The 15,313-nt window shown below is 42.3% G+C and overlaps 1 protein-coding gene across 5 annotated transcripts in view; it reads left to right on the forward strand.

Annotated features, from left to right (window-relative positions):
- Positions 1-11,383, forward strand: part of prrt4b (proline rich transmembrane protein 4b) — a 32,950-nt gene extending 21,567 nt beyond the window's left edge. For all 5 annotated transcript variants that reach the window (XM_080207594.1, XM_080207589.1, XM_080207591.1 and 2 more), the window contains exon 3: positions 7,342-11,383. In XM_080207594.1, the coding sequence (XP_080063720.1) occupies positions 7,342-9,305 (1,964 nt within the window). In that variant the 3' untranslated portion in view covers positions 9,306-11,383. The remainder of the gene's footprint in view (positions 1-7,341) is intronic.
- The last annotated feature ends 3,930 nt before the right edge of the window (positions 11,384-15,313 follow it).

The raw sequence follows: 15,313 nt of genomic DNA on the forward strand, positions 1-15,313 counted from the left end.
AGTCATTGTCGGGATTAGGGGAGCAAGATAATCCAGCCTTGACTGTGTAACACTCTCCATATTGGTGTCTCTGTCATCGTCACTTTGAGTTTCAGAAAGGGTCTAAAATGAGCAGCATTGATCGAGTTGTCTATTTATTCACCCCTCTGGATTATTACTACCATTCATTTTGCAGTCATATTGTCAATTTTAAACTATCATCCAAAGTCAAAGTGGGTCAGGTACTGGTTTCTATAAAAGACTTCTCCTGTTTCAATGGTGTTCCCCAGCTGACCTTCATTTACCTACAGAAGACAGCAATGAATATTATTAACTGGTTGTTGCAATAGCCACGGGCAATCACCAATAGATCTCTTTGAGTCTCGTTGAAGATTAAGCTCCCTTATTAGGTGGGTGAAGGCTCACTTAATAGGGAAGGAACAGCTGGGGGTTTAAAACCAGCTGGCTCCACTCAGGCCACCAGTCGAGAGACTCGGGACTGATTTGCACTCTGTAACCATTGAACGGCGCTCAGATATCACCTTAAGTAAGAGGGTGATTGGTGACGGAAGACTGGTGTTGGTGAGATTCTTATAGTAGCCCTCCCACCAATAGTGGGGGCTTGGGAAGAGGATGACACTGCATTATCACCACCTAATTGGGAGAAGAGCTGTAGATGTCTTTGAAACCAATAACTATCATTGGTGAAATAATTGTACTAATAATTGTAGAAGGAAATCGTTCAACCCATTACGCCTTTAGCAGTTCCTTGGACCATTCATCCATTTTGTCCCACTCCCGTGATCTTTCTTGCAATTTATTTTCCAATATATCCTGTCGGTTTTTGACAGTTGTTATTGTATCTGCTTTCACCATCTTGTCAGGCAGTGCATTCCAGATCACACCGACACGCTGTGTTAAAAAAAACATTCTTACGTCTCTGCTGGTTCTTTTGCCAATTATCGTAAATCTTTGTCCCCTGACTATCAATTCCCCTGCAAATGGAAACATTATTTTCTTATTATTTTCAAAGTCTCATAACTTTGAACATTGTTTTGTTACTATAAGGTGAACAATCCTAGCTTCTTCAGTCCCTTCACATAGCTGCATTCTCACATTCCTGGTACAATTTTAATAAATCTCCTTTGCACTCCTGCAAGGCGTTTTAGAAGTATGATGGCCAGCATTGAACATACAACTCCATCTGAGGCCCAAACAGTGTTTTATAAAGGTTTCCTATCACTTCCTTGCCTTTGTATTCAGTTCTTCTATTTATAAATTGTGTAAAAAGTATTTGTTTTTCTGGGGAAGTGGTAGACGAATCGTATGTGGAGTTTGGTTTGTGACCAACTTCTGTGCTGAGAGTTATCTATACAATTTAAATTTAGAATGTTCCTTTCTTAACTGCAAGGATAATTAACCGTTTTGCCATTTCCTGCATAAATTTTATTGCAGTTCCTGTTTTTATTTCAATTTCCTTCTGTCTCCTAGTGAATTTAAGCAATAATTTTTAAAAAAATACAATTTTAGTGAGAGACCATTTGATTCAGGAGATGAGAATGGGGCCTCCCTTCCCTTCCCCACATCCACCTTCCATCACTGGGAAGTTCCTGGGCAATGGGAAGCTGACGGTGGTATTGGATAACAGGAAGCGGTTAGGTGGGTTTGGCCTTTTCCTGATGTTTTCCATCTGGATCTTCAAAAGAGTAGGATGCAGTAAGTAGAGAGTTATATAGTGAAGCTCCCTAGAATAGGGCTAAGGGCCAGGGCCAAATCTGCCATTTTTTTATTCATTCGTGGAACATGAGCATTACTGACTGATCAGAATTTATTGCCCATCTCTTATTGCCTGAGGACAGATGAGAGTCAACGACATTGCTGTGGCTTTGGAGTCACATGTAGGCCAGACCAGGTAAAGAAGGCAAATTTTCTTCCCTAAAGGACAAAAGTGAACCAGATGGGCTTTTTTCCGACCAAGTGACAATGGTTTCATTATCATCAGTATTTCCAGATTTTTTTTTTATTGAATTCAAATTCCAGCATCTGCTGTGGTGGGATTTGAACCCGGGTCACCAGAACATTAGCTGACCCCTTGGGCAGGTGTCTTGCTTGCTGCGTCAAAAAGCTGTGAGACACCTATGCTGCCTCTAGGGAGGAAGGCCTGCTGTATTGCCTGCCGTCAGGCACTAAAGTGGACAGTGGCAGGCCTTCTGCTAAACCAGGACCTCAAATGATGACTTCCCACATGTCGAGCTACCGGTCAGTTAGAGGCTGGCAGTTCTTACACTCAGAAGTGTCACGGAGGAGACCTTGGTTGCTCCTGCAATATCCCCAGAGTCCCAGGATTGTGAAGCAAGGAGAAAGGTGGGGTGGGGGTCATGGCAATTGGGAGGGGCAGGGGAGAGAGGGGACTAAGGGTGTCAGCAGCAAGGCAGGCTGACAGTGGCCACGCCTCTGTCCCATGATCATATACAGATTAGTGCAGATTGAGGGATTTCCACACACACACATGCACAATGCACACGCACGCATACAGTTTTACCAGTCCTGCAAACCGCATGTTGGGTTGTCTGGCTGGAACTAGGAAGATTACAGTAGAGATGGGAAGAAACTCTAAGAGCTTGTTAATTGGCCAAGTAACAGCTGTAATCAGGGTGGGACAGAAAGGTTGACCATGGGCTGTCCTGTCCTGAAATTATTTCCAATGGAACCAGGAAGCCATCAAATATCAGTTGCCATGCCAAATTCTCAGGCGCGCCCACCTCCTTCGTCCTCTCCTGTGGGGATAGAAGATTCTCCTCTAGTCTTTCTGTTCCTATCTCTCCATATTTATCTGAGATTGTATGTGAGATTGCTGCACATGTGTTTGCATGTGTGTGTAACTCCCTTTCCACTTAGTGTATGTGCGCCCTCTAGTTGTCGCTCCCGATCTTTGTGTGCAACCTAATCTTATTTTTTTTCTGTGTGTGTCACTTTCACTCACTCTCCCTCTCCCCAGAGACTCCTAAACTTGGACACTCTTACACACAGTCACTCAGCATTTTGATTTTTTTTTAATGTGTCTAACCTCGCATATGAGGGATATCAGGACCAACTGACTGAATGTTATGAAGATTCTGTCTTTAGATAAAATGAATTAATTGATAATTCCTCTCTCCAGGGAGTAATAATGAAACGTTCTTCCTGTAACTATCAATAATCTCAGTTAAACAGCACTGAGGTTCAGGGCTAGATTGATGAATGTCAGAATGAGTGCACAAACACCTGGTGTGTTGTGTTTGAAGGTGAGTGAAATACAATCTGTATTGCACTGTAGCATATCAAAACTGAAATGATTAACGAGCATGGATAGAGTTATTGAAGTGCTGTGCTCAGTGCGGCTTTGGTCATGGCAAGCTGAGATATGAGGGACTTCACACTGGGCAGGAGTCTGTTGACTTTCATAAGCGCTTTTTTTTAAATTAGGAAAGCCTTGTGAATGGCCAAGGGTCAGAGTACAGAAGACCACCAAGGTTCAAAAGACTGGCAGGGGAGATGGCATCAATTGGGAAATAGCGATTAGGTGATGAAATGTGGAATAGTCTTTCTAATCGTCTGCAAGAGAGAGGCAAGAATGAGGGAAGTGGGATAAGATTTCTGTTTCAATGCAGCCATCAGTTGCTTGGCTCAGTCACTAAGCCTCGTGTTGGAGGCTGAGGGTTTGAAGCCAGCTCCAGGACATGTGTGTACAATCTAGGTGACCTATTTAGTGTAATACTGAGAGAATGAAGTATTGTCAAGTGTGATGACTTCAAGTAGAGACTCTATTTGTATATTCAGGTGGATTTAAAAGGTCCTGCAATATTACCAACATTCTTCCCTCAATCGTAAGCAGATGAACTGGTCGCATTGTTGGTAGGAATTTGATGTGTGCAAGTTGGCAAACACATTTGTCTCCAAAATAATAGTTGTATTTCAAAAATGAGACATTAGTTGTGAAGTATTCAGGAAATGATCAAGCACAAGATAAATCTGCAAATTGTTTCTGCCTGGACTTCCCTTTCTACAGAACAGTTGACCAATTGGAACAGACATGGATAGAGTTAGGCATTATTATTTTAATTTCTGAGGCCTGGATTTGAGGCAGAGTTGCCAATCCTCCAGGATTACCCTGGAGTCTCCAGGACTTAAACTCTAATCTTCAGGACTCTGCTGTGAACAAAACGAGAAACACCAGGGCAATAAAAAGCTGCTTTAAATAAAGGTCATTTGTACACTTTTGTTTATTAGTTATAAAAATTTGGACCTGGAGGAAGAAAGGCTCTTTGGCAGCCAGTCAAGAATCATCCAGTAAGGTGAATCTTTGCTTCCCAATTGTTGATGCATGTCACCTATGGACATGTTAGGTGGTCAATAGAAGGAGTATGAAGGCAGACAGCTGGAGGGAGAACCAGAGTTGACAACTGTCAATTTGCATTTAAGTTGTAGAAGAAGGTAGAGAGTCAACAAACAGATGTAGTTAGGTTAAGTGAGTGGGTACTAATTTTGCAAAAGGTGCTGGTATAATGTGAGAAAATGTGAACTTGTCCACTTTGGTTGGCAATAAGAATAGAAAAAAATGACTGCAGAACTCAATGGTACAGAGAGATCTGGGAGTCCTGAATCACAAAAGGTTGGTATGCAGGTCCATCAAGTGATGAGAAAGGCAAATGGAATGTTACTGTCCATTGCAAGATGAATGAAATATAAAAATAGGGAGGTTTTATAGGTGAGACTTGGTGACATCTGGGAGCACTGTGTACAATTTTGGTCTGTATAGTTGAATGAAGGTTCACTCAACTTATCCCCGGGATGGAGGGCTTATCTTACAAAGAAAGGTTGAATAGGGTGGCATGGTGATACAGTGGTTAGTATTGCTGCCTCTCAGTGCCAGGGACCCAAGTTCAATTCCAGTGTCACTATCTGTGTGGAGTTTGCATGCTCTCCGTGTCGGCATGAGTTTCCTTTGTGTACTCTCCTCTGGTTTCCTCCTACAGGTTAGTTGGATTAGCTGTGGTAAATGTATGGGACAATGGGGAGGGGCTGGGCGGAATGTTCTTTCAAAATCAGTGCCAATTCGATGGGCTGCATAGCCTCTTTATGCATTTTGGGGATTCTATGGTAGGGTGGCCCAAACCCCTGCAGGTTAGAAGAATGAATGGTGATCTTATTGAAATATGTAAGATCCCAGGGTGACTTGATATAATGAATACTGGGATGAAGCTGCCTCTTGTGGGGGAGGCAAGAAACGGATCTCAATTCAAGAAGAATCTCCCTTTTAAGATAAAGATGAGGTGATTTTTCTGAATGTTGTTAGTCGGGAATTTTCTTCCCCCAGAAGGCAATAGGTGGGTCACTGAATTTGTTCAAGGCTGAATTACATTTTTTTGTTAGGCAAGGAAGTAAGGACTATGGAGGCAGACAGCGAAGTAGAGCTGAAACCACAACCAGATCAGCCATGATCTTACTGAACGGCGGCGGACCAAGCTTGAAGGGCCAAAAGGTCTACTCCAGCTCCCAGGGCCCCTGTTCCTATGAATTCAGACCAGAATAATGACATCAAACTTGTCCCTTTGTCCTGCCGAGAGATTCCAAAGGTAAATGAATCTAGCACAGCTTGATTCCAGACCAAATAGGCATCTGCTGAAAGTTCTGTCACTAAATAATTTCTCCTTTTAATTTGTCTCATTTCCTGCAAATAAAAGCTGTTGCTATGGGTACCTGCATGGGCCCCAGTTGTGCCTGTCTTTTTGTGGGTTATGTGGAGCGTTGCTTGTTCCAGTTCTTCTTGGACCCTCCCAAAACTCTCTTTCCATTACGTCGATGACTGTGTGGATGTTGTTTCGTGTTCTGGTTTGGACCTGGAAAAATATATCTTGTACTCTCCAGTTTCCATCTCGGATGGTCCATCTCCAATACCTCACTTCCCTTCCTTGACGACTTTGTCTCCATTTCTGGTAATAGACTGACCACCAATATTCATTATAAATCCAGCGATTCCCACTGTTAACTCAACTACAGATCCTTGCACCTCATTTCCTGTAAGAACTCCATCCCATTCTCCCAGTTTCTCTGCTGTTCCGATTAAAAATAGTGCTTCTGACATGTTTGCTTTTTTTCACTAACCGAGGTTTCCCACCTGCGATTAACAGGGCACTCAACTGGATTCCAACCATTTCCCACGCCTCTGCCCTCACCCCTTCCCCTTCCTCCCTGAACCAAAATAGGGTCCCAATGGTCTCCCTTATCTTCACTTTTCACCCCTCCAGCCTCGTGATTCAAAAGCTCATCCTCTGCTATTTCTGTCAGCTCCAGCACAATGCCAACATAAAGCACCTCTTCCCCCATCAGCATTCCATAGGGACTGCTCTCTCTGTGGCACCCTGGTCCACTCCTGCACCATGCCCAGTTCCCCATCCCCTTCCCATGGCACCTTTCCATGCACCTTGTCTGATTGTAGAGGGCTGCAGGATAGCACAGTGGTTAGCATTGCTGCTCATAGCTCCAGGGACCTGTGTTCGTCGCCTGGCTTGGGTCACTGGTTGTGTGGAGCTTGCACATTCTCCCTGTTTCTGCGTGGGTTTCCTCTGGGTGCTCCGGTGTCCTCCACAGTCCAAAGATGTGCAAGTTAGGTTGGTTGGCCATGCTAAAATTAGTGTTCTGAAATGTGTAGGTTAGAGAGATTAGCGGGTAAATATGGAGGTAGGGAATGGGTGGCATTGTGGTCAGTGCAGACTCAATGGGCCTAATGGCCTCTCTCTGCACTGTAGGGATTCTATGATCTATGATCTGCCCCTTTACCTTCTCCCCCCTCACCCTTAAAGGCCACAAACACATTTTTTTCAGGTTAAGCAGCATTTCACTTGCACCTTCTTCAATTTGGTCTATTGTATTTGCTGCTTCTGGAGTGGCCCCTTCTACGTTAGGGAGGCTAAACCACTTTGCGGAACACCTTTTGTTTATTCAGCAAACATGACCCCCAAATTTGCTGTTGCGTATTTGGTTTCTCTCCTAATAGATGCTGGAAGACTTGCTGAGTTTTTTCAAGCATTCTCTGTTCCTGTTTCCGATTCCAGCCTCCGCAGTATTTTGTTTATTCAAATCTTAAGAAATAAAGCCTTTGATTTGTCAGAATACTACTTAGTGAGAGAGCAGTCACTGTCCACCTCTTAGACAAAGGGATTTTATACAATAGGAATTAATTGCAATGACTTTGTCACGAGAATTCTGTACAAAGGAAGTAATGATTGCATTATTTTAAATAAATTGTTAATGGGTAGAATATTAAGATGTATGTTTCAGCTGTTGTATTCATGCATTATAACATTTCTCTCTGTTGCCTAGATTCCATCCTCAGAGATGAAAGTTTTTCAAGTACAGACTCCACTCTGGCATCCACTGTGTCCAAGGGTAACCAGGATGGTAACTACAGTTCAGATAATGACTGGAGCTCCGTTTATCCTGACACTGAAGGAACACAAGACACATCTTTCAACCGTCACTTCCTACTTGTCCCTCCATTGTTTGTGATCCTCCACACCGATTGGAACACAGCATTGGCTGAGTGGGGACTGGCTTGGGACCTCCACATTTATGGATTGGCATCACTCTTTGGCCTTGTAACAGTCATATCTGCACTTGGAATCCTCTGTCTTCCCTTCAGGTCTCCGCCAGGTTTTGGTTATTTCATGGTCCTCAATGGATTGCTTCTTCTGACAAGCTCAATAAGAACTTTTGTCTTCCTTTATGATGCGTACTGTTTCCAGCATAAATTACCAACAATTGTTGCCTTACTTCTCTATGATTTGGTCTTCCCTTGCCTTACTTCTGCTTTTGGAGTTATAATCCTGGTTCTGTCACTGAGGTCTGGGACGCAAGCAATGGCATCAAGTTTCCAGCGTTCATGCTTCCTAACTACAATTGTTTTTCTCCACTTCACGCTCACTGTGAGCACAATTCTGGTCATCACTTTGCTCAACCAAGCTCCCTTCCTCCTCTTCGTGTCACATGGTATCTTTGTGGTTTTGGTGACCATTTTTTCTATTCTGTATTTCACAATTTACTGTCATACCCGCATGGTTGGGAGGCAGGTCTACAATGTGAAGACTTCAACACCTTCCTTGGAGACTTTGAACACTGGGCCCTTCAGAGACATGGAGCACTGGGGAAGAGTGGCCAAGTTGGCCATTTGGACGGCAATGTTTGGTTTGAGCTGTGCCGCTTTGCAGTTGTATGCTATTCTGTACCGGCTAGGCTTGGCTGGAGACCACATTTTCCAGCCTTGGCCTTGGTGGATTTTCCATTTTGGCACCAGCTTGTGTGAGGTAGGTATGTGTCTCACCATGTCTCTTATTGGTATCTCTCCATTATTTTCCATTCCTAAAACGTCTAACCGTTGGACCAAAATGTTCTGCCTTTCTCCGACTCATGCATCAATGAAAGCCCCGATACTTTCAAATGTCTATCAATGGTCAACCTCCCATCAGGAGAAACCAGTGAGCTGTGATGTGATTATCCAAAATAAATCAGAATGCCTTCCTCTCTACATCATGTCTGACAACCAACTGAGCAGTGGTGAGGAGATCAACCTGATTTATCACAACAGTGAGACCAGCGAAATAAAAAATCTGGACTTCCATTTAAAACCTGGGGGATCCTCTCGGACCTCCTCCTTCATCAGTGTTCAGATAGATAGTGATTCCACTGTTGACCTAAGACCCCCTTCACCTATTAATCTTAGACGCAGCATAGACGAGGCCCTTTTCAGCGAGGCCCTCATTCCTGAAAGTCTCTTTCGTTGGTCAAGACTACACAGTTCCAGTAATATGTCCCTCTGTGGGAACAGGTCGATGCCAAGCAGCAGTGAAGTCTTAAAGGAGAACGCAGCTGACAGAGGATTGTATCGGACATCGTCTTGCGCTGGGATAGAGAGAACAGAGGTTGGCAGGGATATCACCAGCACCTTCAAGAAGCTCAACATGACGCAAGCTTTGTCTTCAGAAAGATGGGAGGACAGCTCTGCAAGCTCAGTCTGCAGAGCATCACAAGATGGATCCTCATTGGTGCTTTGCCCCAGCCCTGAGTGTTGGGCCTACTCAACCACGGGCTCTGAGCATAAATCTTTCAGGAACTCCTCTCAAACAAGCCTTCATGGTAGCCCCCAGTTATCGAGGCAGTATCAGGCTTTGTCTTCTCCAGAGACCACGTTCAATAATGACCCCTCAGATTCAGCCACGCAAGTTGAGTTCATGAAGATCTGCAGGCAAATTGATCAGCTGAGTGTTAGCAGCGACACAATAGAATTGTGAAACTCTCAGCTGTGATGGTGTACAACCAGAACAATTTTACACTCCATCTTATTTAATATTTTGGAAATGCTTATTGAGGGAAATGGATTGCAAAAGGTGAAAAGAAGTGCAATGCTTATCTTCAAAAGGCCAAAGATTGCCTGACTCAGGCAGGTAGAGGTTGAAATTGGTCTTGGGCAGTGGGATAAATCATGAAGCAGTGAATTGGAATCTTCTCTCATGCTCTGTAATTTAAATGAAAAGAAAAATTTTGCCAAAGTGTAAAGCACGCTGCCAATTTGCTACCACTATTTATGCTCCACCACACAATTAATTTTATCCTTTTAGAACTTCTACAAATATAAATGTGTATATATGGCACAGAGTTAGTGACAAGGCTGGGTCAATGTTTACTGTATGCTGAGAGGCCGTGGGTTTCTGGATTAGTCTAAACAATACTTTATTATCGAGGTAGATGTCTCTTCTGCCTGAGTTTTATTAATGCTAGAAAGTAACTTTTAGAACTGAGCTGAGATATGACAACAAATCTTCTATGATCGTCTGCGAGAATGTTTAGTGGAAGATCCAGGGAAAGACCAGGAAACAGTAGTTCCTGTGAACCCTCCTTGAAGGTTACAGCAGGTTATTGAGAGACTGTTGGCTGAATGTTAACCCCCAAGTTTAAATTCAATCCTTGGTGGTTTAATTCTCAAAAATCTTGTCTGTTGTCCTTTTGGGACATGCAGGAAGGGAAGGCCGGGAAGGCCTTTGGCTCCATTTCTGTTCTATGCTCAGTTAGCTGGTGATGTTTTGGGGACAAACAAATTGACCTCCATTTAGTTGAGGGAATGAAGAAAAGCAGTCTGACAGTAAGTCATGAGCTCTGTGTGTGTGTGTGTGCGTGTGTGTGTATCTGAGGCAAGAGCAAGCCAGGGCTCCACTATGAAGTATCCCTTCCTTCTGTTGAATGTCTTGCTGGCACTAGTGGACTCAAAACTAAAGGTACCAGAGACCACGTCTGGAGTGTACCCATGAGATTTCCAGACAGAAGGGGAATTGATCAAAACATGTGTCCATTTGACCCAGCATTGTTACAATGCCAAGCATTGCCAGCATATATTCACCATGCCAGACACTTGAGTCCTTTATTGTTCTGCAATAGATTACTGATTTGAGGGGGAAGGTGAGAGTGCTAGAGAACTTTTAAACAGTGAGCTCCACAAAAAAAACCTTAGGGCCACAGATAAAGGCTGAAATGAGAAAGGAGAATAATAAAGATAAGGTACCTTCCTAAGTCAGTGAGGTCATATGCATTAATTAGGTCGATATAGTATGTGACTGAGGGTGTTTTTTTACTTTCTGTCGGTATGGCTGTTTCCCCTGGCTGGAGAGGCTAGAATTATTGTCACAGTCTCAAAATAGCTGCTCGACTATTTAGGACTGAGATGAGGAAGAATTTCTTCAGTCAAAGGGCTGTGAATTTCTGGAATTCTCTACCTTAAGAGGACTGTGGATGATTTTTGGATACTAAGAAAATCGAGGGATGTGGAATAGTTCAGGACAAGTGGTCAGAATGGGGAAATTCAATGCAAGTTGCATATGGTTTTTGGCTAGAAATATTGAGGGCAGTATGTGGTCAGATTTCTGATCTGTGCTGCTGAGGTATGAGGACCCTCATCTGTAACACAGATTTGTTAACTAACACCTATATCTGATTAAATACACATGAAGTATCTAGCCAGGTTTGATCCTCCAGTATCTAATTCAACCAGGTGTGGAGTCTAATTGGTCCAATTTGTTATTGAACCCTGTACCTGACGCAATGAGGTATTTGAGATTGCAAAGGGTACTATATAGTTGGCAAAACAATGGGGTCTTGGGTGCCATAATTTGATTTATTGAGTACAAAAGCAGGAAAACTATTTTGATAAAGATCTGGTTAGAGTACTTCAGACCACCGTATTTTAGGAAGTTGCTTGAGTGGATGGAGAGGAGATTCACCCAGGATGGGGGATATTAACTACACAGCAGGGGAAGGAGAAGCTAGGATTTGCTCTCCTTGGAGAAAAATTTGATAAAAGTGTGCAAGGTTATGTCGGGTTTAGATAAGATAGACAATGAAAAGCTGTTCACATCAGCTGATGGATGATACAAGGGCTAAGGGACACAGATTTAAAAGTTTTGGATAAGAGGTGCAGGAGGGAATGTGAGGAGTGAATGGCAAAGATCTGGAACATGCTGCCTGTGAGAATGGTGTAAGCTAAGATTATCAGGATGGACTCTTGAAGGAAGTAAACTTGCAGGGATCAAATTGGGGAATGGGCTAATTGGATTGTTCTGCAGAGAATTGGTGTGGACTTGATGGTTTGACTGGCCTCCTTTTTGTGTCATAAATGACTCTCTGAATTCATGTGATTTAAATCATAATGAAACAAGGCCAATGATGCTTGGGATTCTGCACCATAAACAGTTTTTCTTCAACAGTCTGAACTATTGAAGAAACGCAGAGCAGGGTGGCGGGAGGTGGGAGGCAGCACTGACAGTGATGCATTGTGTGATCCTCCACTCAAGTTTTTTTCCCTAAGTCCCAGACTATTTGGTGGAGAAATCCGCCACTTCAAAATCACTTTTTCCACCTGGCATTGCCCTTTGCCAATATCTGGGAAAATCCTGGCTAATAGATTTTAGCACTTTTATTCCCATTTTCACTGGAATGCAAAGATAAACCTTACACCAGCCCTACTTGCTATCTGCGCCTCAATACTGTGGGTATTTGTCATCGTGTAATCCCTGTAGCATGTTCTTAAAGATCCATTTCCTTTTCTTGACTCATTATGTACTGAACAATACCAAGGAGCCAGGAAACATTGCTGAATGTCAGATTGATAGTCCCACAATGATCTGTAAATAACTGATTAGCCATTTAATGCAGGAAATAGTAACTAGACAGATTAAAAAAATGCATTTATCGATATGTGTTTCTGCATTAATTGTTTAATTTATTATGATTCAAGATCATTATTGAATTAGTGACAACAATCCCAGACTGATGTAGCTGTGTTGTACCCAGAGTATTATTAAAACAGTACCGGATAATAATTACAAATTACCACATCGATCCCCATCAAATTGTATATTACCAATTACTTGTTATCTCCTGCTCTGAGTGGCCATTGGGCTTAATAAGCTTTGGAAAATGTAAGGTAATCAAATTTGTTTCTAATTTTTTTTCTCTCTCTCTCTGGGTGGGTGTGCACCAGAAACCAAAAGGTCACCCAGCATTGATCTCCTGATCTTTTCCCTCTTCTTCCTCTTCCTTACATTACAATAGTTGCTTCAGAAGTATTTCATTAGCTGTGAAATGTTTACTGGAACGTTTGAAGGTGATGTAGTGTACCGTGTAAAATGCAAGTTCCAATCTTCCTCTCCACCCCCTCCCCCAAACTATCACACCATCTCATAAAATTACAGCTCTGAAGCATATTTCAATGTGATATATTACGTTGGTAATTAATCACACCAAGTTTATTCACTGACTTGCTGCACACTGTTACACTTGCAAACAACTTACCCTCACTACAGTTCCCGCATCTTGCATGGATGGGGATATTACATACTAATTGAATTTATCCATATGGAGGCACCTATATGCGTGATAACATTCTTACTCGAGTTATTCCCAGCACACTAAGGGAGTGCTACACTGTTGGAGATCCTATCTCTTGAATGAGATGCTAAGGAGGGTCCCTACTTGCCTTGTCCACTGGTCATCAGCACTCCCTTGACGTAACTTTAAAGAAAAGGACTATTTCGACATTTATGCCTCAATCACTAAATAATCTGTTTATTACTTTCTAGCTGTTTGTGGGAGCTTACTGTACATAAAATGGCTGCCATGCTTCCTATGCTACAACAGTGGCTGCAATTCAGAATTATCCCATTTACTGTGAAGTACTTTGGGGCATCTTTTATTCTTTCATGGGATGTGGGCATCACTGGCTAGCCCAGCATTTAATACCCGTCCCTAATTGCCTTTGAACTGAGTGGTTTGCTTGTCATTTCAGAGGGCAGGTAAGGGTCATCACATTGTTGGGGGTCTGGAGTCACATGTAGGCCAGACCAGGTAAGGGTGCAGATTTCCTTCCCTAAAGGACATTAGTGAACCAAATGGGGAGTTCTTTCCAGTGACAATTGACAATGTTTCATGGACATCATTAGACTTTTGATTTCAGATTTTTATTGAATTCAAATTTCACCACCTGCTATGGTGGGATTTGAACCTGGTACTTGTTATCTCCTCCAAGTATATTGACATCTGATGTAATATACAAAGGACATAGGAAGGCAATTTGACATTATTATAGGATTACTGAGATCTAAGGATAGCATAGTGTCTTGTTGGACAAGTATTACATTTATTTGTGCTGTATTCCTCCTACCTTTTCCTGTCTCTTGGACATATTGACTGTGTTGTCAGGATCTTGAAATTTGAAAAAGCGGCAACAGAGCCAAGTAAAGCCCTAAACAAATTCCACATATATAAATTTTCTAGGAGCTAATAATCAGGAGCGAGAATCCTGGGTGATTTAACCCTTTAGTCTAGCAGTAACTGTACCAACAAAACTGTTACCCCTGATAATCAGAGCAAATGGGATGTTAATCCTATTCCGATCTGTATGTTCAGAAATACCAGAGTGACTGTTTAAAACAAAAGGGTGGGAGAACCTTGTTTATATTTCCCACACTATCAATCCTTCATGTCTTTGTGAGTGAGGAGGTTTCAAGCAGTGCAAAATGGAATGGAATGTAGAGGTGGATTCATACCGATTCCTTCCTTGAATGCTGGAAATGTTCTGACCTAAGCTTCAGAGTATCCAAGTACGGATAATTTGTGGGTATACCGTAGGCCTGTTGTCATTGCTTGTGGATCACTAATTATCTGCTGGACAGCTGTCCCATGTTGGAAACTACAGAATTGGCAGGAGTTCAAATGTTGACATACTAGGCTTCTTAAAAATTCCAGATCTATTTTTGTGCAATTGCGCACCTTATGGTGAGTTTGAATACAGCTAAGTTCAATATTCTAAAGATTATGCTGGACATTTCCCTTGTGTTCAAGATCATTGACCATTCCTATCAGAGGACCTAAAGGCACACTCTCTTGTCCTTTTCAGTCCAATGTATAGCTAAACACAATAACATCCAAAAGTCAAGCAGGAAAATTCAGTTGGCACATATCACTATGTTGACCATCGAGTTTGGTAGGTGCAGGAATGTATACTATCAAATTGGGTTAAAGACCAATATATAAATTTATGTAAATATGTAAGTAAACTCCATGAGATTGTGATAATTCATGAGACCCTCTGATTCCAGCTACCCTACAAGCACCCATAAACCACACAAACTGAGTTCCCTTCAAATGGGAACTGGACAAATATTTAAAGGATTGCAGTGTATTGACCCTCCAGCCATTCTGTGATAATTTGTTCCAGAGTGCTATGACTCAGTTTGGGGGTGCAGGGCAAATAGGGAATGCTACCTATTAATCTAACTTTAATCACTGCAGCTCGACAAAAGATTTTCACTAGTTTCAAAAATTTTCTATTTCCTTTCAGTCTGTGTTTCTTTGATGAAAATAACCCAAACTGCAGGAAGTTAATCCTTAAAGAATGTACACCATATGAGTGGTTCAACACTCATTTTGCTGGGAAATCTTTGATCCTGGATCAAGTTATTTCAGTAGCTGTTTCTGCTGCCATTGCCTTTCTGGCTGTGAAGTGTGAACAGAGACTGATACCAATGGATTGTCAAGTTTTCAAACGATTATGAATAGAAGCTTTCACCGGCCACAAAAGGAGAACGTGTGCCTCCTTATGGATCGAGGCAACATTGATGTGGGAAGAGTAGCCCCCACCTATTCAATCTTTTGTATTATGATATGGACATATCTTGTACTGATTGAATTAAGTGGGTCTGATAAGAACTGTTTCTGTATGTTTATTGACTGTAAAATAAAGCAGCTTAAA

The sequence above is a fragment of the Carcharhinus amblyrhynchos genome, chromosome 19, assembly GCF_965287045.1.
Source record: "Carcharhinus amblyrhynchos chromosome 19, sCarAmb.v2.hapA, whole genome shotgun sequence".
Taxonomy (NCBI): domain Eukaryota; kingdom Metazoa; phylum Chordata; class Chondrichthyes; order Carcharhiniformes; family Carcharhinidae; genus Carcharhinus; species Carcharhinus amblyrhynchos.